At 38.1% G+C, this 23,594-nt stretch overlaps 1 protein-coding gene across 9 annotated transcripts in view; it reads left to right on the top strand.

Annotated features, from left to right (window-relative positions):
• Positions 1 to 20,320, top strand: part of CEP152 (centrosomal protein 152) — a 114,006-nt gene extending 93,686 nt beyond the window's left edge. For 6 of the 9 annotated variants that reach the window (XM_071214191.1, XM_071214187.1, XM_071214189.1 and 3 more), the window contains 5 exons: positions 730 to 826; positions 12,924 to 13,027; positions 14,757 to 14,913; positions 15,163 to 15,266; positions 18,945 to 20,320. In XM_071214191.1, the coding sequence (XP_071070292.1) occupies positions 730 to 826; positions 12,924 to 13,027; positions 14,757 to 14,913; positions 15,163 to 15,266; positions 18,945 to 19,990 (1,508 nt within the window). In that variant the 3' untranslated portion in view covers positions 19,991 to 20,320. The remainder of the gene's footprint in view (positions 1 to 729; positions 827 to 12,923; positions 13,028 to 14,756; positions 14,914 to 15,162; positions 15,267 to 18,944) is intronic. The other 3 variants (XM_071214188.1, XM_058294160.2, XM_058294166.1) reach the window with 1 other exon arrangement.
• Positions 20,321 to 23,594: the final 3,274 nt, after the last annotated feature.

The following is a 23,594-nucleotide window of genomic DNA, read 5'->3' as shown; positions in this document are numbered from 1 at the left end:
GTGTGCTGAGGGGGTGGCAGAGTAGGGAGCATGTTATGCATGTTATGCATTTCATGTTTTATTTTTATTACAATCTTTAAAGTAGGTAATACTACCCCCACTTTACATACAAAAAAACTCAGGTTCAAAAAGATTAAGTAATTTGCCTCAGCTCATCTAACTGGTAAGAAGCTGAGCTAGGATTTAAACCTATATCTCTCTGACTCTGAAATTCGTGCTTTTTCCTCTATATTATATGAACTCTATTCATCTTCTGTCCTCTTTTTAAAAGTCCAAAGAATTGAAAATCATACATTAATCCTGAAAATGGCATCTACTTAAGGTTCATTTTATTTTTATATCAAGGTGCTTCTTCAGCGAGCATTTTTATGAGTATAGACTGTATATACTAGGTTCCACTGGGGACATAGGATTAAAAAACCTGGTATGTGGCTACAGAGGTTCATTCTAGCTGGAAAACAAAGCACATGCATATGAAACAATTGGAAACCAACTTCAGGACAGTGTACAACTGAAAGCAAGATGTAGATGGAGCATAGATTTGAAGTGCTGAGAAAACAGAACAAGGAAGTGGTTAGACTAGGATGTGGTTTATCAGGTAGCATCCTCTCCAGGTTGCCCCTGAAAATAACACAGTTTCTCCTCTATAAACATTTGCATTGGAAACTTAAGGGAATGGAAGGCTGAAAAAAAAAATTAACTAGCCAATATCTAAATTTTCTTTTACAGAAGAGAACAATAAAGTTGTTGAAGAATTAATAGAAGAAAACAATGACATGAAGAATAAATTGGAAGAGCTGAGAACAGTTAGTAAAATACCACCAAGGTAGACTTTTAAAAAATATATTATTTAATGTTGTTGATATACAGCAAAAGTTATAAAGAAGAAAATCTCTAAAATCCTATCCCCAGGAGATATCTTGTCTTTAGATCCTTTAAGCCTCTCTTTATACATGCACACCATATGCACAGCATGTTTAAAAACTTGGGATCCTTGTATAAGCTATTTTGTAACCCTTTACCTTTTTTTTAAAAGCAGGGTGGTTTTTTGTTGTTGCTCTTTTTTGTTTATGTTACACAATATATTTGGTTCATAGAAACACATACAGTATTTGTCCTTTTGTGTCTGCCTTGCTTCACTCAACATAATGTCTTCCAGGTTCATCCATGTTGTCATGTGCTATACAACTTCAGTTCTTCTTAAACCTGCATAATATTCCATTGTGTGACTACACCACAATTTTTTTATCCATTCATCAGTTGATGGACACCTGGGTTGTTTCCAGTTTTTGACAATCGTGAATAATGCTGCTGTGAACCTCAGTGTGCAGATGTCTGTTTGTATCAACTGCTCTCAGTTCTTCTGGGTATATACCCAGTAGTGGTATTGCAGGGTCACATGACAAGTCCATATTCATCTTCTTTAGGAACTGCCAAACAGTTCTCTACAGTGGCTGTACCATTCTACATTCCCACCACAGTGAATAAGTGTTCCTATCTCTCCACATCCTCTCCAGCACTTGTAGTTCTGTCTTTAAGAGTGGCCATTCTGGTAGGTGTGAAATGATATCTCATAGCTTTGATTTGTATTTCACAAATAATTAGTGATGTTAAGCATTTTTTCATTTTTTTTTTTTGCAGTTTTTATTTCTTCTTTGGACAAATGTCTATTCAAGTCTTTTGCCCATTTATTTTTTTAAATTTATTGAAGTATATCACTCAAACATAAACATACATAAGCAATAAGTGCATAGTAATAGTTGTGAATTTACAAAACAAGCATATATAACATCATATAGGACTCATACTCACCCTACCACCAATACCTTGCATTGTTGTTAAACATTTTTAACTACTGATTAAACAGCATTATCAAAATACTACTACTAATCCAACCCACCCTATTATTATCTTTGTATCATTTATATATGAACGTACATAAACAATAAGTGTATAGTAAAAGTTATGAATTTACAAAGCAAACATGCATAACATCATACAGGGGTCCCATACATCAACCCTCCAACACCTTGCATTGTCATGAGATGTTTGTTACAAATTATGAAAGAATATTGTCAAAATCTTACTACTAATTATAGTCCTTAACTTACATTTAGTATATTTTTACCCCAACCCACCCTATTATTATTTTTAAAATATATTATTATGACAGACATTGTAAATTTATAAAACAATCATGCACATGTGCAGAATTTCCAAACAACACCCCTCTATCAACACAGCACATTGTAGTGGAACATTTGTTACAGATAAGATAATATCATCTGATTGTTACCATGTCCATACTGTACATTCAGCACACATTTTCTATACTGCCCCATTGTCAATACAGTACAACTTTGGCATAGATTCAAAAATATTATTACTGCTAACTACAGTCCATGGGTTATTCCAGTTGTATTTTTCCCGTGTTCTCCACATTCCCACCACCTTGCAATAGTGATGTACATTTGCACTAGCTAACAAAAGACACTCTTGCATCTGTACCATCAAATACAGTTCTCATCCACCTTTTGGTTTATGGTGCAATTTACTTCCTAAATTATTCTCTAGCATCCTGTCAATTGGCATTTACATATCTAGACTACCATTTTTCAGCTACATCACCATTTATAAACTAGCTTTTACTCACTTTGTTACCATCCACTCTATACATTTCTGCACTTTTACAGTAAAGCTATTTAAAACTTGTACATACATTAAACATCAGTAGTTCATCTCAGTTCTCCTCTTATCTCCTTTAAGAATCCACCACCTACCACCAGGTCTTGAAGATATTTTCCTACAATTTCTTCTAGGAGCTTAATGGTTCTTGCTTTTATTTTTAGGGTTTTGATGCATTTTGAATTAATTTTTGGGTAAGGTGTGAGATAGGGGTCCTCTTTCCTTCTTTTGGCTATGGATATCCAGTTCTTTCAGCACCATTTGCTGAATGGACTGTTCTGCCTGAGCTGTGTAGGTTTTGGCAGGTTAGTCAAAACTCACTTGATCATACAAGGAAGGGTCTGTTTCTAAACCATAAATTTGGTTTCATTGGTCTGTGTGTCTGTCTTTATGCCAGTACCATGCTGTTTTTACCACTATAGCTAGGTAATATGATTTAAAGTCTGGAGATGAGAGTCCGCTTTTCCTTTTAAGATGTTTCTGGGTATTCAGGACTCCTTACCCTTCCAAATAAATTTGATAATCTTGTTTTCAATTTTTAAAAAATGCTGGTGGAATATTTATTGGGATTGCATTGACTCTATATCAGTTCGAGTAGAATTGACATCTTAATGAAATTTAGTCTTCCAATCCATGAGCATGGAATGTTCTTCCAGTTATTTAGACCTTTTTTGATTTCTTTTAATATTGAGTTGCAGTTTTCTGAATACAGGTGCTTTACATCATTGGTTAAGTTTATTCCTGACTATTTGAATTTTATCTGTCATATTTTCACCACTCTTTTGACATTTTTAGTTACTTTTCACTTAATCTTAATTTCTAGACTCTTTTCCAGGCCTCTCTCTCCTGTCTTGTCTTTTCAGGCTATAGCACACCCTTTAGAATTTCCTGAAAATCTGGTCTCTTGGTTAGAAATTCTCTTTCTTTTTATTTTATTTTATTTATTTATTTATTTTTAAGATTTATATTTATTTATTTATCTCCCCCCCCCCAGTTGTCTGCTATCTGTGTCATTCACTATGTGTTCTTCTGTGTCTGCTGTATTCTTGTCAGCAGCACTGGAATCTGTGTCTTTTTGTTGTGTCATCTTGCTGCGTCAGCTCTCTGTGTGTGCGGTGCCACCCTTGGGCAGGCTGGACTTTCTTTCGTGCAGGGCAGCTCTCCTTACAGGGCTCACTCCTTGCACATGGGGCTCCCCTATGTGGGGGACGCCCCTGCGTGGCATGACACTCCTTGCGTGCATCAGCACTGCATGTGGGCCAGCTCCCCACACGGGTCAAGAGGCCCTGGGTTTAAACCCTGGATCTCCCATATGGTAGGCGACTGCTCTATCCATTGAGCCAAGTCCACTTCCTTCTGTTTATTTGTGAATATTTTATCTTGCTCTCATTTTTGAAAGACAGTATTGCTGGATATAAGATTCTTGGCTGGAAGTTTTTCTCTTGTAATATCTTAAATATATCATACCACTGTCTTCTTGCCTCCATGGTTTCTGGTAAGAAATCAGCCCTTAATCTTATTGGGTGTTCCTTATATATTATGCATTACTTTTCTCTTGCTCTTGTCAGAATTCTCTCTTTGTCTTTGGCATTAGACATTCTGATTAGTATGTGTCTCAGAGTTGGTCTGTTTGGATTTTTTCAGATGGGAATACATTGTGCTTCTTGGACATGGCTATCTATGTCCTTTAGTAGGGTTGGGAAATGTTCTGTCATTATTTCTTCAAATATTCCTTCTGCCCCTTTTCCGTTCTCTTCTCCTTCTAGGACACTCATGACACGTATGTTTGCACGTCTTTTAGTTCCCCGAGACCTTGTTCAATTTTTCCATTCTTTTCTTCGTCTGTTCTTTTTATGTTCACTTTCAGGAGCCATTTCTTCAAGCTCACCAGTCCTTTCTTCTGCCTCCTCAAATCTGCTATTATATGAGTCCAATGTTTTTTAAATTTCATTTATTGCACCTTTCGTTCCCATAAGATCTGCTATTTTTCTATGTTTGCTTTCAAATTCTTTGTGCTCATCCAATGTCTCTTTTTTTTTTAAATTTATTTTTATTTCTCTCCCCTTCCCTCCTTCCCACCCATTGCTCTCTGTCTATTTGCTGTGTGTTCTCCTGTGTCCACTTGCATTCTTGTCAGGTGGCACCAGGAATTTGTGTCTCTTTTTGTTGCGTTATTTTGCTGCATCAGCTCTCCTTGTGTGCGGTGCCACTTCTGGGCGGGTTGTGCTTTTTTTGCATGGGGCGGCTCTCCTTGCAGGGTGCTCTCCTTGTGTGTGGGGCACCCCTACACAGGGGCACCCCTGTGTGGCAGCACTGCGCGTGGGCCAGCTCACCACATGGACCAGGAGACCCTTGGTACCGAACCCTGGACCTCCTATATGGTAGGTGGATTCTCTGTCAGTTGAGCCACATCTGCTTCCCCTAGTGTCTTCTTAATATCCTTAATCTCTTTAGCCATCTCATTGAATTTATAAGGAAATTTGTTTGAAGATCTATGATTAGTTGTCTCAACCCCTTTATATCATCTGGAAGCTTATCTTGTTTCTTTAACTGGGCCATAGCTTCCTGTTTCTTGGTGTGGATTTTAACTTTTTTTTGGTGTCTTGGCATCTGGCTTACTAGAGTATTTATTCTGGGTGCAGTTTTCTCTTTAGTTTAGAGCTTCCTGCTGTTTTTCCCTTGCTGGTTGTGCAGTAGGAGCCAAGTATTTAGTTGGTGCTATAAGCTGTGGAGGCTCACCCTGCCCTCCTTACCCCAGGGACCATTGAAGCTTCTCCCAACTTTCTCCTTTGCCAGGGGTAGGGACAGAGTCACAGCCATCTGAGATAATCCAAGTCGTGCAAGCCTAGACTGTAGTTGCCCAGAAAGACTGATGAAGCTTCACATCCCTTTCTTCCCTGCCTGGGATGGGGATGGAGCTCCAAGTGTGGACAGCAATCTATGCAGTGCAGGTCCAAGATGACTGACATTGCCCTGGTAGACTTCCAGTTATTCAGTCTGTGCCAGTCGTGTACCTGCAGTTACCTGGATAGGCTGGTACAGGGCCCATTAGTTTCCTCCCTCTCAGAGGTGGGGCTGAAACTTAGGCTAGGGCTGCAGACTGGTTCAGATGAAAGAAACTGGTCCCTATGGTAACTGATTTTTGGTCAGCCCAGCCTCCCCTCATGCTGGGGTGGAGTAAAAATGGTAGCTGTCAGCCTCTTTCCAACTTGGACAGGTTCAACATTAGCTGTTCTTAGGATTATACTTCAGCCAGCTGAATCATGGCCATCTCTTCCTCCCCCATTTTTGGAAATGGAGCTTCAAATTCCAGCCACAGAATAGCTCCTGGGGTGGTTTGTGCTGCCAAACTAGGATAATCACTGGCCTCCGTGGCTTGGCCAGTAATTTCTCAAGGAGGCTGGTGCAGGTCCCCCCAGCTTCTTCCCTGCTGGAGGTGGGGCTGGGGCCTAGGTTAGAGCTGCAGTCTGATCTGGGAAAGAAGCTGGTCCCTTCCAGCACTGTGATTTTCAGTCCACCCCACTTCCCCATGTGCCAGGTACAGAGTTAAGACGGTGGCTACCGGCTATTTCTGACTTGTACAGGTTCAAACTTTAGCTGTTCTTAGGATTATGCTTTTGCCTGCTGAATTTACTCATCAGTAGCTGCAGTTGGTGCCCAACCATCTCTTCCTTCACCAGTTTTTGGGAAGTGGAGCTTTCAGTTCCAGCCACAAAGCAGTTCCCGAGGTGGTTGTGCCTCCAGTGGAGGATGGGCATTAGCCTCCATGGCGTGGAGCACTCTACTTATGAATCTTCTTTGCAGATGGGCAGTCTCCTCCTGCCACTCCTCCAAGGATGTTGCAGGATGCTCTTCTGGTGTCCTGGAGCCCCCAAACAGGTGCTTCATTTAAGTCCAGATAGCTCTGGATATTTGCTAACTGCCCTGTAGCAGGAGCTGACTCTAGGAGCTCCTTACTCTGCCACCATCTTGCTGGTTGTCCCCGTTTTTTTATTTGGGTTGTTCCTCTTTTTATTGTTGGATTGTAACATCTCTTTATATGTCTTAGATATTAAATCCTTATCATATGATTTCTAAATGTTTTCTCCCATTGAGTCAGCTGCCTTTTCACCCTTTTGACAAAGTCCTGTGAGGTACAAAAATGTTTAATTTTGAGGAGGTCCCATTTATCCATTTTCTTTTTTGTTGCGCTTGCTTTGGATGTAAGGTTCAAGAAACCACTGCCTACTACAAGTTCTTGAAGATGTATCCCTACATTTTCTTCTAGTAGTTTTATGATCCTGGCATTTATATTTAGGTCTCTGATCCATTTTGAGTTGATTCTTGTATAGGGAGTGAAATAGGGGTCCTCTTTCATTCTTTTGTTTATAGATATCCAGTTCTCGGAGCATCATTTGTTGAAGAGACCATTTTGTCCCATTAACGTGGACTTGGCAGGCTTGTCAAAAACTAGGTGATTGTATAGGTAAGGGTTTTTTTATGGATTCTCATTTCTGTTCCACTGATTGATGTGTCTATTTTTATGCCAGTACTGTGCTGTTTTGCCCACTGTAGCTTTGTAATATGTTTCAAGGTCAGGCAATGAAATCCTTCCTATGTTGCTCTTCTTTTTTAAAAAACTTTTGGCTATTTGGTTACACTTCCCCTTCCAAATGAATTTGGTAGTTGCCTTTTCTAATCTGTAAAGTAGGCTATTGGAATTTTGATAGGTATTGCATTGAATATAAATCGGTTTGGGTAAGACTGACATCTTCAGTATATTTTTTCTTCCAATCCATGAACATGGACTGTCCTTCCTTTTATTTAGATCTTTTAAAAATTTCTTTTAGCGTTTGTTGTAGTTTTCTGCATACAGGTTCTGTACATCATTGATTAAATTGATTCCTAGGTATTTAAGTCTTACTGTTGCTACAGTAAATGGAATTTTCCCCCTGACTTCCCCCTCAGATTGTTCAGTACTAGTATACAAAAACATTACTGATATTTGCATGTTGATGTAGTATCCTGACACTTTGCTGAACTCATTTATTAGTTCAAGTAGTTTTGTTGTGGATACGCCAAAATTTTCTAAGTACAGGATCATGTCATCTGTAAATAGTGAGAATTTTACTTCCTCTTTTCCTATTTGGATGCCTTTTTTTTTTTTTTTCCTTGACTAATTGCCCTAGCTAGAACTTCTAGTACAGTGTTTGATAACAATGATGACAGTAGGCATCCTTGTCTTGTTCTGGATCTTAGAGGAAAACCTTTCAACCTTTCTCCATTGTGTACTATGTTGGCTGTGGGTTTTTCAGATATGTCTTTTATCATATTGAGAAGTTTTCCTTCTATTCCTATCTTTTGAAGCGTTTTTATCAAGAAAGGATGCTGGATTTTGTCAAATGCCTTTTCTGCATCAATTGAGATGATCATGTGTTTTTTCCCCTTCAATTTGTTAATGTGGTATATTATGTTGATTTTCTTACATTGAACCAGCCTTGCATACCAGGAATAAATCTCTCTTGGTTGTGATGTATAAGTCTTTGATATGCTGTTGGATTCAATTTGCAAGTGTTTTGTTGAGAATTTTTGCAGCTATGTTCATTAGAGAGATTGGTCTGTAATTTTCTTTTCTTGTAGTATCTTTGTCTGTCTTTGGTATTAGGGTGATGTTGGCTTCATACAATATGTCTGGTAATTTTTCCTCTTCAATTTTTTGGAAGAGTTTAAACAGGATTTGCGTTAATTCTTCTTGAAATGCTTGGTGGAACTCACCTCTGAAGCCATCTGGTCCTGGACATTTCTTTGCTGGGAGATTTTTGATGATGGATTAAAATATTTTTAACTGTGATTGGTTTGTTAAGTTCTTGTATTTCTTGTAGCGTCAGTGGGTTGTCTCTAGGAATTTGTCCATTTCATCTAGTTTATCTCTAATCCTTTTCATTTTGTGTGGTCAGTCATAACCCCCCCCCTTTCATTTATGATTGTATTTATTTGCATCTTCTCTCTTTTTTTCTTTGTTAGTCTAGCTAGGGGGTTGTCAATTTTATTGATCTTTTCAAAGAACCAGCTTTTGGTTTTGTTGATTTTCTCTTTTTTTTTTTTTTTTTTTTGTTCTCAATTTCATTTATTTCTGCTCTAATCTTTATTATTTGTTTCCTTCTACATGTTTTGGGATGGGTTTGCTGTTCTTTTTCTAGTTTCTTTAGTTGTTCAGTTAAATCTTTGAGTTTAGCTCTTTCTTCTTTTTTAATGTAGGCATTTAGGGCTATAAATTTCCCTTTTAAGACTGCCTTTGCTGTATCCCATAACTTTTGATAACTTGTTTTTCGTTTTCATTTGTCTCAATATATTTACTGATTTCAGTTGCAATTTCTTCTTTGACCCACTGAGTATTTAGGAATGTATTGTTCAGCCTCCACACATTTGCAAATTTACTTTTTTCCTGTCTATTATTGATTTCCAGTTTCATTCCATTATGATCTGAGAAGGTGCTTTGTATAATTTCAATCTTTTTATGTTTATTGAGAGCTGCATTGTGCCCTAACATGTGGTCTATCCTGGAGAAATATCCACAGGCACTTGAGAAAAATGTTTAACCCACTGAGTTTAGGCACAGTGTTCTGTATATGTCAATTCTAACGCATTTATCGTATTGTTCAAGTTTTCTGTTTCCTTGCTGATCTTCTGTCTAGTTTTCTATCTAATGATGTCAGTGGGGTATTGAAATCCCTAATGATTATTGTAGAGATGGGTATTTCTTCCTTCAGTTTTGCCAGAGTTTGTCTCATCTATTTTGGGACACCCTGGTTAGGTGCATAGATATTTATAACTGTTATATTTTCCTAGTGGATTGTCCCTTTTCTTAAAATATAATGGCCTTCTGCATCTCTTTTAACTTTTTTGCATTTAATGACTGCTTTGTCTGATATTAGTATAGCTACACCTGCTCTTTTCTGGTTAATATTTGCATAGACTATCTTTTTCCAACCTTTCACTTTCAGCCGGTTTGTATTACTGGGTCCACAGTGAGTTTCCTGTAAGCAGCATATGGATGGCTCATGTTTTTTTCTTTGGTCTGTCAGCCTGTATCTTTTGATTGGGGAGTTTAATCCATTCACATTCAATGATAGTGCTGTAAATGCATTATTTACTTCCATCATTTTATTCTTTGGTTTTCGTATGTCATGTCTTATTTTTGTTTTTTTACTCTTTCGGTTATCCTTTCTGCTTTTCTTTCTTCTATACTCCCCTCCAGACCTCTCTCTTCTATCTTTATATTTCAGGTACAAGGCTTCCTTTAATATTTCCTGTGAAGGGATTCTAATTCTCTTAGTCTCCATTTCTTTGTGACTATTTTATACTCACATTCATATTTGAAGGACAATTTTGCTGGACAAAGAATTCTCTGCTGACAGTTTTTCTCTTTCAGTATCCTAATTGTATTATACCACTGTCTTCTCGCCTCTATGGTTTCTGATGAGAAACCACACTAAGTCTTCCTGGGCATCCCTTGTACGTGATGGTTTGCTTCTCCCTTGTTGCTCTTAAAATTTTCTCTTTATCTTTGACATTTGGCATTCTGAGTAGTATGTGTCTTGGAGAAGGTCTCTTTGGATTTATCCTGATTGGGGTACAGTGCGCATCTTGCATGTGTAAGTTCATTTCTTCTTTGAGAGGTGGGAAATTTTCAGCTATTATTTCCTCATATACTCTTTCTGCCTCTTTTCCCTTCTCCTTCTGGAACCCACATGACATGTATGTGGTTGGATTTCATGTTGTCACGCAACTCTCTGAGTCCCTGCTCCATTTTTTTCCATTCTTTTCTCTCTGTTCATTTTTGTCTTCAGTTTCAGTTCTTCTGTCTTCATTATCACTTATTCTTTCTTCTCATTTCAAGTCTGCTGTTGTATGCCTCTAATGTGTCTTTCATTCCCATGAGCTCTGTTACTTTTCTGTTCAGGATTTCAGATTCTTCTTTGTGCTCTTTCAGTGTCTTCTTTTTAAAAAAAAAGATTTATTTATTTATTTCTCTCCCCCCGTCCCCGGCTGTCTGTTCTCTGTGTCTATTTGCTGCATCTTCTTTGTCCGCCTCTGTTGTTGTCAGCGGCACGGGAATCTGTGTTTCTTTTTGTTGCGTCATCTTGTTGTGTCAGCTCTCCGTGTGTGTGGCACCATTCCTGGGCAGGCTGCACTTTCTTTCGCGCTGGGCGGCTCTCCTTACAGGGCGTACTCCTTGCGCATGGGGCTCCCCTATGCGGGGGACACCCCTGTGTGGCATGGCACTCCTTGCACGCATCAGCACTGAGCATGGGCCAGCTCCATATGGGTCAAGGAGGCCTGGGGTTTGACCTGTGGGCCTCCCATGTGGTAGACAGATGCCCTAACCACTGGGCCAAGTCCGCCGCCTCAATATCTTCTTGATGTCATTTATCTCTTTGCCATATTGTCTTTCAGCTCATTAATTTGATTTTGGAAATTTGTGTGCATCTCGCTAATTAGTTCTCTCAAATCCTGTGTATCTTCTGGGGCCTTGATATATTCCTTTTCTTGGACCTTGTCTTCCATTTTCTTAGTATGGCTCATAATTTTTTGCTGATGTCTAAGCATGTGATTAGGATGTAGTTTATTCAAATGGTCACTGCTGCTCTGTAAGCATTTATTGATGGGAGGCTTCTTTTTACTGCTGCTCTTTGATTCTTGGTTTGACCTGCATCATTAGGATTGTCCCTAGTAATTGCTGAAAAATGGGCTCTGGACCCAGTAATTGGTTATAGATCCGCTTCCTAGGGCCTTGGTGAGTAAAGCTATAAAGGCTGGAAAAAGCTTCTCTTTCATTTTTTTTTTCTTTTTTAAATATTTATTTTTTATTTATTTCTCTCCCCTTTCACACACACCACCCTCCCCCTGCCAAGTTGTCTGCTCTCTGTGTCCATTCGCTGTGTGTTCTTCTGTGACCGCTTCTATCCTTATCAGCCGCACCAGGAATCTGCATTTCTTTCCATTGTGCCATCTTGTGTCAGCTCTCTTTGTGTGCAGTGCCATTCATGGGCACTCCTTGCGCGCATCAGCACTGCACATGGGCCAGCTCCACATGGGTCAAGGAAGTCTGGGATCTGAACTGTGAACCTCCCATGTTGTAGGCGGATGCCCTATCCATTGGGTCAAGTCCGCACTTCCCCTCTCTTACTTTTTATTTTCTCGTGTGCAGTTCCTTGGTCTGCCAGCAGATGGCACTCTTTGGCAGCTCTCAGTTCAGTGCCTGGTCAGTGTATTTGTTGCAACACAGACTGGATCTATGTGATAGAGCTTCTGCCTGGAGACTAAGAGCCTTGTAATTCAAACTTTCTCAGAGAAAGTTCTGTAGCCTTCTCTGGCAGCCTCCTCCCTTTTCCCAGGTAGGAAATATTTCCACCCCCCTCAGAGTTCTCAACAGTCATTCCTCGTTAGTAGAGAAGTAGTTTGAGAGGGTTGTATCTCTTTAGCCCCGCTGCTCCCAAGGCAAACAATGATGCAGCCCCACCTGGCCTGGAAGGGCTCCTGGAACACAGGTGACCAAATTTGTGGATCAGAAGCTGAGTCAGCCTTAGGCTGTGTCCCTTTCTCTCCCCTTTCCTCTGTTGGTGGATCCCTGGAGCCCCCTTTGTCTGTAGCTGGCCCAGAGGCCTGAGAATTCTAGTGTCTTTAGTGTGGGGGAGGGTGGTCGCAGCAGCAACTACTGGTTTCAAGTCACAGTTCTGTCTTTGCAATTCCCCTCCTTTGTCCCTCTCTCCTCTGGGCAGTGTCCAGCCTTTGCCTGGTGTCCTAAACATTAGAAGATATTTTTCTAAGTTGTTTTAGACTGACCTCTAGCTATTTTTCTGGAGGAGAAGAGAGTTCCATGTCTTTCTAGTCCGCCATCTTCCTGGAAGTTAAAAGCAATTTTAATTTTCCTTTTTTGAAAGTAGTTTTATTTTATTTAACATTTTACAAAATTAATATTATAACAAAACATTTCCTCATGTCATTAGATATTCTCCAATATTTTTCAATAGCTGTATAGTTTTTCTTCCTATCAGTCTTGCCATGATTTGTTTAATAATCATAACATTTAAGTTGTTTTCATTTTCTGCCTATTTTAAATAACTGTATAGTGAAGTTCCTTGTATATGAAATGTTTTGTACATCTCAGCTTATTAGAATATATGGATACATGTATATTTTTTCAAATGAAGTTTTTCGTTTGCGATCTGTTTTTGCAATCTTTGATTTGTTTTTAGGTCATTGTCAGAAGGAGCCATTGAAAATGCTTGCCTGCCTTGCAGTGGCAAGGCCTTAGAAGAACTTCGTGGGCAGTATATTAAAGCTGTAAAAAAAATCAAGCGTAAGTTCCTGAAGAGATTCACAAGATTTTGCAGATGGCTTGGATTTTTTTCTGTTTTTGTTAAATGTAAAATCAGAGTTGACTAGCAATAGTACTTTTAGGGAATTTGCTGAATCATCTTGTTCTGGAATATTGTCTGCTTTTAGAAAAGGTCATATATACCTTTTCTAAATGACACAGAAATGGATCACTTTGCTTTAGTAATAAGTAATCCTGTTTCTTTATTGGATACTAGTATCAAATTAAAAATCTAATAATCTTACAATTTAAATGATTGTTAGCAAAAAAAATTCTCTTATAAGTTTTGAATGAATAGTTATCACTTTCTGCCATAAAATTCTTAGGCTGTGGAAAATGGATCTAGTTCTGTTGTTTCCCATTATTTTGATTATGTATTAAATCATAGATGTAAGTTTTGTTTACCAAGTCCTTTGCAGTACAAGAGTGGTCTTTAATATCAGAATTGCATAGGATGTATGTATCTCCCAAATACAATGGCCAGTGTTCATATAGGGAAAATTTATATTTACTTCCTATAATTATACTAAACCACTTTTAACAGAATAGATGGGAAAGGTCCCAAGTTTCAAATATAACTGGTAGATCATCAGTGTTATATATAGATGTTTTGAAAACACTAATTATCATCAACAAAGATTTGTTTCTCAGTTGTTGCCATGCTAAGAGAGGGCATATTACTACAAACAAAGCAACTTTTCATTAATAATCATATTAATTAGGAAGTGAAATTTAAGCTTTTTTTTTCATTCTAATATGATAATTTGTTGTGTGTGTGTTGTATTTTAGTTACATTTTAGAAAGTTGGTTGGAGCATTTGTGTTGACATGCACTCCATTTTAATTCTTTCCATTTCAAATAATGAAAAACAAGTTTTTCAGTTAGTATTTTTGCATAGAACATCTACTTTTCAGGAAGAGCTTTGAGGAAAATTCCTCAATGAACTGATAACCAAAATATAACAGGGACGGTGAAGGTGAAATTGTAGAATACAGTAAAAAATGTTAAGCCTCAACTATTGGTAGTCCTAATTAAGGCATGTGGAGTTAAAGATAAAAGGGGAATTTAAAAGCTATGAAATATGTTTAAACATAAATCTCAAAAGGCAACTATAAGTCTCAGCATCTTTCCTGCAAGAAAATTTTGTACATGCTCTCATGAATTGTAGTATGCTTGGTATGATACCCAATAAGTGCTGCTGAAAGAATCAGGTAAATAATGAAATAAGGATTTTCAAAGTACAAGTAAACAGCAGAATATGACTTTCCAGCTTGTATTACCTTGTTCTTTATTTATCTTTTTTGGTGTATAATTCCTCCTTTGTTTCTATCTCACCTTTTTTTTTTAATATTTCTTTTTTCTCTTTTCTTAACTTTACATATAGATAATTGAAATATATGAGTGTCTATATCTCATATTTATGGTATTTTCTTGCTTGCTTCAGAACATGACAAAATTTCCCTAGGGAATATGCCCATTTCCTTTTATCACATGTGCCTATGATCATTCCAAAAGGACATATACATGACTTCTTTCAAGTCTACCAAAATGGCCATCTGAAATAGTCCATTTTAATGATTGTGAAAAAGTATAATGGTGAAACTTCCATTCACTTCTTCTCCCAGAAAACTGTTCTGAAGTCTGCCTTCCTATTTCTAAAAAACTGCTAATAAACATGCATTTTGTGGTAATTTTTTCCCAACCCCTGTAGGTGATATGCTTCGTTATATTCAGGAGAGTAAGGAAAGAGCTGCTGAAATGGTAAAAGCAGAGGTATTACGAGAACGTCAAGAAACTGCCAGAAAGATGCGCAAATATTATTTGATTTGCCTCCAACAAATTTTGCAGGATGATGGAAAACAGGAAGGGTAAGTTCAGTTTAAATAAACAATTCTGAGATCAATTCTGAGACCATTCTGAGATCACCATTTTACCATTTTCCTTAATCACAGAATTAACTATTTCTACTTAATCAGTTATTGGGGGTTATAAGAGGCTTATGGCTGCACTACCCTAAAAGCTGGCAGAACTCAGAGGAAAATGGAAATTCTGGTGCAAAGAAAACTCATTTATTTCCTTTAAACTACATTAATTTAATATTCTGGAATTCCCTACAGGGCTGAGAAAAAGATTATGAATGCTGCTAGCAAACTTGCTACAATGGCAAAATTGCTGGAAACACCTATTTCTAGTAAATCCCAGAGCAAAACTACACAGTCAGGTATGTCGAAATGAGTGCGTTGAGTCGTTTTTCTCCCTTGTTGTTTTGGATATTTAATCTTTTCAGTATTAAAGAGCAGGGAAGGTAAGGAGTTATAGTTAATTTATAAAGTTGTGTGTATATTTTAACTTAAACTGGATATTTACAAATATAAATAAACTCTGAATAGAGTTTCCAGTTCAAATAGGCAGACTGGGCATAGCCGACAGTTTCCCATTCCTCCCTGAATCCCTAGAAATGATAGAAAAGATTTTTCAAAGCAAGCAAAGAAGGAGAAAAAGAAGAAATCTATAATCAGGTTTAAAAAATTGTACTTGGTATACCAGAAACTATGAGAAGTCCCTAAAAGAAAGAACATAATCTAGGATTGAAGATGGAAATCTTGGTTGAAACTGCCATTAGATGACAGCTACAAGAGGGGCATTATCGAAACTGTTCCACATTTGAAGGTAGCATATTCTAGAAGAAGTAGAGGGTCTAGGGTACACCAGTGGGATGATTAATTGATGTTCTAGAGCAATTGCAACCAGGTAGTATTACCCTCTCTTTATTTCTCATTCTCTCTTCCCTTTCCCAACCCCCATATTGGACTGGGCAACAGCAACAGAAACAAAGAGTCTGGAAGTGTATGACAATGCTCTAGGTGGCTAGCCACACCAAAGGAAAGTGGGAGCCCACATGCCCAGAGTACCAGCTATTAAATCTTTCTACTGTTAGCTTCCTCCCCATTTTACCCCAACCCTTTAAACAAGCAGCACAAACAGATACAGCATTTGGGAAATCTTAAAGATAAGCATTTAACCTAGATTCCCCCCACACATTTATGGCAAAACAGTACCATGAAAAAAGACACAAAACTAAAACAAAATAAACAGAGCCCAAAAAAAGAACATATACCTAAGGATATAGAGTTAACAGAATAAACAACAGGACTTAAAAATATTAGGTAAGGATAGTATTCTCCAAGAGTCATGCAAGGATAGTAGAGGAAACTAAAAATATAGTAAGATTTTTATTATTTTCAAGGACAGGATAGTAGATACTGATGACTCCAGCCATTGCTAGGAAAGAAAAAAAAAATACAGGTTTGAGTATTAAGATCTAAAGGTAACCAATAGAGAAATAGAATGTATAGCTTTCACACTGATAGAGGAAAACTTGGAAGAAAATGTTTTCAACATAACAAATGAGGAAAGAAGAAAAACAACAACTAGAAAGCATGGATAAATAGAAACAATAGTGGATTGACCCATGTCAGTAATCACAATAAATGTATATGAGTTAAACTCACCTATTAAAAGATCAAACAAAACTTTCAAATAGGGTTTAAAAAATCTAGATGTGTGCTATATTTATAAGGAGAACATCTAAAATTCAAAATAAAGGGATGAAGGGAAGCAGACTTGGCCCAATGGATAGGGCATCCACCTACCACATGGGAGGTCCGTGGTTCAAACCCAGGGCCTCCTGACCTGTGTGGAGCTGGCCCATGCGCAGTGCTGATGTGTGCAAGGAGTGCCCTGCCATGCAGGGGTGCCCCCCGCGTAGGGGAGCCCCACACGCAAGGAGTGTGCCCCATAAGGAGAGCCGCCCAGCGCAAAAGAAAGTGCAGCCTGCCCAAGAATGGCGCTGCACACACGGAGAGCTGACACAACAAGATGACCCAACAAAAAGAAACACAGAATCCTGTTGCAGCTGATAAGGATAGAAGCGGTCACAGAAGAACGCACAGCGAATGGACACAGAGAGCATACAACTGGAGGGGAGGTGAAATAAATAAAAAATAAATCTTTAAAAAAAAATAAAGGGATGGATAAGGAGCCACTAAGCAAGTGCAATGTTAATATTAGATAAGTTGGAGTTAAATACAATATTAATATTAGGTAAACCTAATTTAGCATTAAAAGGAACAAAGGTGATGGTGATATTTCATATTGATAAAGGAGCAGTCTCAAGAAGCTATAAATTGTTTCTTTCTGTTTGTAATAATAGAAATCTAGGATATGTAAAGCAAAACTGATGGGAAAACATGAAAAACTTGGTAACTAGGATATTTTAACACATCTGTGGGGGGTGGGGTTTTGAACTGCTGGAAAGCTTGAAGCAGAAAGGTTGTTCAAGGAATCCAAGATTCCCACATTGGTAAACATTCCCTAGATAGATGCACAAAGATTGTGTAAATTTTACACATACTGGGAACCTTGGGTGATAAAGGGCAGTGACATGAAGTAAGAGATTTCTAGAATTTGGTGACAGTGTGCAAATAATGTCCCCAGCAAAAGCAAACCCTTCAATGGACTCTAGGGACCAAAGTATACTATTCTGAGATATGATGTCTCTAATTCTGTGCTGTGCAGCTGCTCTGTCTCTGACCATATTTAGTGTCATTCACTGTATTAGTCAGCCAAAGGGGTGCTGATGCAAAATACCAGAAATCGGTTGGTTTTTATAAAGAGTATTTATTTGGGGTAGGAGCTTACAGATACCAGGCCATAAAGCTTAAGTTACTTCCCTCACCAAAGTCTATTTGGAGCAAGATGGCTGCCTATGTCTGCGAGGGTTCAGGCTTCCTGGGTTCCTACATCCCTGGGGCTTGCTTTTCTCTGGGTTCAAGGTTCCTTTCTTCCTGGGACTGTCTTCTCTTTCCTCTGGGAGCTTACTTCCTGGGGCTCTAGCTTAAGTCCTCAGCATCAAACTCCAACATCAAAACTCCATCAGGAAAGCGGATGTGACTCAACTGATAGAGTGTCCGCCTACCATATAGGATGTCCAGAGTTCAATACCCAGGGCCTTCTGTCCCATGTGATGAGCTGGCCGACGAGCAGTGCTGCCACGTGCAAGGAGTGCCATGCCACACAGTGGTGTCACCCGCAGAGGGGAGTCCCATGTACAAGGAGAGCGTTCTGCAAGGAGAGCTGCCCCGCACAAGAAGTGCAGCCTGCCCAGGAGTGGCCCCGCACATATGGAGAGCTGACACAGCAAGACAACGCAATGAAAAGAGACATAGATTCCCAGTGCCACCTGACAAGAATGCAAGCAGACGCAGAAGAACACACAGCGACTGGACAGAGAGTAGATGGGGTGGGGGGAGGAGAGAGAAATAAAATAAATCTTTAAAAAACAAAACAAAAACTCCAGCATTGGAAACCCCCAACTCTGTTCTTCCCCATGGGTGGGGACTCAATGCCCTAATCCTAACTCAATCATGCCCAGGTACAGATCAGATTATAACATAATCCAATATCTATTTTTGGAATTCATAACCATATCAAACTACTACATTCAGTAATTAAATCAGAAAGTCAGTTTAGCTTGACAGGTATATGTGTGCAGGTGTTAGATGGGATTCCTCTAGCCAGTAGTCTATTAGAAACTCTACGCTTGACATTAGAACAGTATTGGAAACATTACAGTTGACTCTTGAAATGCTGTAATATCTATTGTAGAAAATTATAGATTAGGTGTATGAAATAATATATTGGATTACAATAACAAAATTACCAAGCTTTATCTAATGATATAAGTCAAAGAATGTTTTTATTTGTCCGACATTGATGTATTTTCTTTGAGAATGATTAAAGCACCTGTGCTTTCTTTGAGACTACATAAAAGTGCAAATGGTTTTTGCTTCTCTTTAAATGTTAATTTTCTCCTAATTTTGTGTTTCCTTGTACACAGTAGCACTGCCTCTGACTTCAGAGGTGCTGATTGGAGTTGAAAAAGTAAAAAGAAGTGACGTGAATCAGAATGTACCAGGCCACATTGGAAGCAAATCAAACAGTATAAAAATTATCCCCAGAAGTCGGTGTGAACAAATTCTTAAGAAGAAGGCTGCTTGTAACTTACAAAGGAGGTTAGAGGACAAGGAACATGGGGACACAAAGCACATGGGTCCCAAAGGGTCACATTCAGACCTTTGGTTTAGGGATAACAATTACAACCAGCTAGGCATTTTGCCAGGGAATGCTGCTTCTGAATTTGTTCCTTGTGAAGGTGAAAGAGGCTTTGGTTTGCACATGATAAAAGACCCACCAGGTGATACTGGCTCTGAATCACTTCTGCATACATCTGCACACCCCCCTCTTGGAACTCTCAGAAATAAATGCTCGCCTAGATGTACCCCTCATCTTTCTGAATCAGGATCAACACATGCAACATTTCGAGGTCCTAATAATGACAGGCCTCGTTTAAAAATACTTAAGGGTAACCCATCAACAGAAAGTGAAAATGCTGCATCTGAGAAAAGTCAGGGTTTGGGTGTTCCAGAAACTCCAGTGAAGGATGGGGAGGTCCTTAGTGACTCCAAAGACTGGAATTCCAACAATGAGCCTTTACCCTGTACCAAACATGAAGTATTTTTACACGGTAGGCCACAAGGCACCTGCGATGAAATTGCTGAATCTGTTAATTTCAGACAGTTTTCGAAAACTAATTGCCTTTCAGATACAGAGAAAAATAGTAGGATTTGTAAGCCTACAAAATGTCAGAGCGATCACACTCCAGACCTGGCAGAAGAATCCACATATTTGCTGCCAGGGCAGATTAGTATGACTTTTGGACACCCAGCTAATCACAGTAAGGCTGATCTATTAAAGTCAGATTTCAAAAAACTGAGCAGCACAGTACCATCGTCAGTGTACCTGCAGCCTTCAGGAAAATTAACTGCTCCCCTCTCTAGCCAACAAGATAGTGGCTTTGATAGCCCATTTGTCAATCTAGACTAATTTGTTTTGTAGTGTTTAAGAAGAATCATTAATATATTGACAAGAAAACTGGAAGGGAAGACTTCATACTGAAAAAATTGTGGACTCTGCGTATTTTGAGATGTTTTAATAATATCTGTCCATTACATGAGTAAAGTATTCTCATAAAATTACTTGAGATATTTATGTTGCCTTAATCTTCCAAAGGCCTAATGGTGTTAAGTGTGGTCTGCTTCTCCTGTGTGATGCTTATATTTGGTTGCTAAACCATATATTTTTTATACTTATAAATTAGTTCACTGTGCAGTGTTAAATTATTATCTATTTAAATAAACTTGCATATGGACTGTAGAATTGTTATGAATTATTTTGTAATTCATAATACAGAAATGTTAGATTGACATGTTTGAAATGCAGCCAGAAAAAAAATAAACTTTATTTGCAGGTATGATCAGCAAAATTCAATTTTTGAAATTACCATGTTTACTGAGGCTCTAGACTTACACTAGACATACTTTGCCTAGAAATATATACTAAAAATTTTAACCCTTTCAATTAGTAGAAAAGAGACTTTTCCAAAATTACTACTTATGTAAAGTATTGTCCTGGTTTCATTATATAAACATTAGCCTGAATTTTTTAGTTGACCTTTACATTATTTCAAATCATCCCTGGCATCCAGAAATTTTGCCTTTTTTATGATTTCATATTCTTTTACCTGGAATAATACTTTTTTTTTTTTTTTTAAGATTTTTTCATTTATTTATTTCTCTCCCCTTCCCTCCCCCCACCCCATTTGTCTGTGCTCTGTGTCTGTTTGCTGTGTCTTCTTTGTCCACCTCTGTTGTTGTCAGTGGCACGGGAATCTGTGTTTCTTTTGCATCATCTTGCTGTGTCAGCTCTCTGTGTGCGTCACCATTCCTGGGCAGGCTGCACTTTCTTTTGCGCTGGGCTGCTCTCCTTACAGGGCGCACTCCTTGCGCGTGAGGCTCCCCTACATGGGGGACACCCCTTCGTGGCACGGCACTCCTTGCGCACATCAGCACTGTGCATGGGCCAGCTGCACACGGGTCAAGGAGGCCCGGGGTTTGAACCGCGGACTTCCCATGTGGTAGACGGACGCCCTAACCACTGGGCCAAGTCCGCCACCATGGAATAATGCTTTTTAAAAACTAAAATAGCAGCCTTTTTCATGTACCAAAATTTTTTCAAAGTATTAAAATTTATATTCATTTTTTAAATAATGAAATTTAACAAGCTATGTATTTTTATTTTATTTATTTATTTCCCTTCTCCCCCAACCCCCAGTTGTCTGCTCTCTGTGTCCATTTGCTGTGTGTTCTTCTGTGTCCACTTGTATTCTTGTCAGCAGCACCCGGAATCTGTGTCTCCTTTTGTTGCATCATCTTGCTACGTCAGCTCTCCGTGTGTGCAGCGCCATTTGTTTGTGTCTTTCAACCTAAAATGAGTCTTTGGTAGACAGTATAAAGTTGAATCTTACTTTTTTGTCCAGTCTGACAATATTTTCCTTTTGATTAGAATTTTTAGCCCATTAATATTTAATACATTATTGATATGGTTGGATGTGCATCATTTTACTATTTGTTTTGTGTATATCTTTGTTCCTCTTTTGGTCCTTTACTCCTTTTTTTGTGTGTGCTAAACGTTTTTTAAGTTACCATTTTAATTACTCTTGATTTTTTTTTTCAGTTATTCTCTAAGTAGTTGCTCTTAGAATTACAATAAGCATCTTAATTTATTGCAGTCTATTTCAAATTAATACCAATGCTAAAGACAGCAACTTTGCTTCAGTATAGCTTCATTTCCTTCCCCTTCCTTATACTATTGTTATATATATATATCAAACATATAACAATTGTGGTGTTATAATTACTGCTTTATACAATCATGTCTTCTAAGGATTTTAAGTAAAGAGAAAATATATATAGCCTTTTTTATTTACCCATATATTTGCAATTTCTGCTGTCTTTCATTTCTTCCTGTGGATTCAAGTTACCAAGTCTGGTGTCCTTTCTTTTCATCCTGAAAGATTTTTAGTATTTAATATGAAGCAAACATGACAGCAACAAATTCTCTGCCTTTGTTTGTCTTGGAATATCTTTATTTCAAGATCATTTTTGAAGGATAATGTTTGATGGATAGAGAATTCTTGTTGATGTTCTTTTTATCCCCAACACTTTAAACATGCCATTCCAGGGGCTTCTAATCACCATTGTTTCTGATGAAAAGTCTGGTCTTAATCCCATCATTGCCCATATTGAATGAGTTGTTTTACTCCTCCTGCCTTTAGGTGTCCTCTTCAGTTTTTAATACTCTAACCATGATGTCTAGGTGTAGAAATATGTTTATCCTACTTAGGGTTTGTTGGTCTTCCTGGATTTGTATATTAATCTTTTTCATCAAGTTTGGTAGGTTGTTGTGGGCTTTTTTTTTTACATTATTCAATTATTTTTTCTGCCTCTTTCTTGGTGTCCTCTACTTCTGGGACTCTTATCTACTTGATATTGTACCATATTTGTCTAAGGCTCTGTATATTTTCTTCAGTCTTTGTTCTTTTATTTTGCTTATTGAATAACTTTTATTCATTTATCCTCAAGTTTGCTGATTGAGAAACTACCGTCTTGGTTCTGCTTTTGAGCCTATCTAGGAATTTTCATTTGTTATTATACTTTTTGATTTTATAATTTCTATTTGTTTCTTTTTTATAGTTGGATTTTAAAAAAATGAGATTCCCTGTTGGGTCATTGTAATCATATTTGCCTTTAGTTCTTTAAACTTTTTTTAAATTTTACAATTTATAATAGCTGCTTTGTAGTCTTTATTTACTAAACTCAACAAATGGGCACACATACAGTTTCTATTGACAGCTTTCTTTCTTAAGTAAAGGTCACACTTTCCTATTTCTTTTCATGTTTTATAAGTCTATTGAAAACTGTAGATTTTATGTAACATGTTGTAATTTTGGATTCTGATATTTGTTTCCCTGAGTGGTTTTTTTTGGGGGGGTGGTGGAATAGGAATGGGGAGGGCTTGATCTCCCTTTTAATTTGTGCCCATTGATTTCTCTGCTTAATTTTTTTTTTCAATATATATTTTTATTTTTTTTAGCTTGGCTTTTTAGGGGGTGCCCCTGTATCTATCAAGTTCAATGGTGACCCAATGATTGGTCAGAAGTTGGGCTGAAAATCCTTGAACCAAAAGGGCTTCTACCTTCTTCTAATGGATCAGTGGGTATGTTGGGGAGTACATTTAAAGTTCAGGCAACTTTCTACTCTGCTCCAACTTTTACTTTCCTCTGGTCCCTTCCAGGACTTTCATATGTGCATAGCCTCCTTATCAGACTAAGGATGTGTGGAGAGCATGGACCCTTTTTGGATCTCCATGCACATTCATGAAGCTTCCCATATAGGCAGAAATGAGTGGAAAGCTTATGAACTCTTCATTTCCAGGCTGGCTCCCTGCTCATTTTTTGGTTAGCCTGCCACAACTCCAGACAAGAAGAGTTGCATGCCTTTCCTGTTTTTATCCCACTGACATTGATATTTCTACTGACAATACCATTGGGCATGACCTCTCATCTTCCGCTCCAAATCAGGTCATCTTA

This window comes from Dasypus novemcinctus, chromosome 3, assembly GCF_030445035.2.
Source record: "Dasypus novemcinctus isolate mDasNov1 chromosome 3, mDasNov1.1.hap2, whole genome shotgun sequence".
NCBI classification, from domain to species: Eukaryota; Metazoa; Chordata; class Mammalia; order Cingulata; family Dasypodidae; genus Dasypus; species Dasypus novemcinctus.
This window is presented reverse-complemented; position numbering and strand designations above follow the sequence as displayed.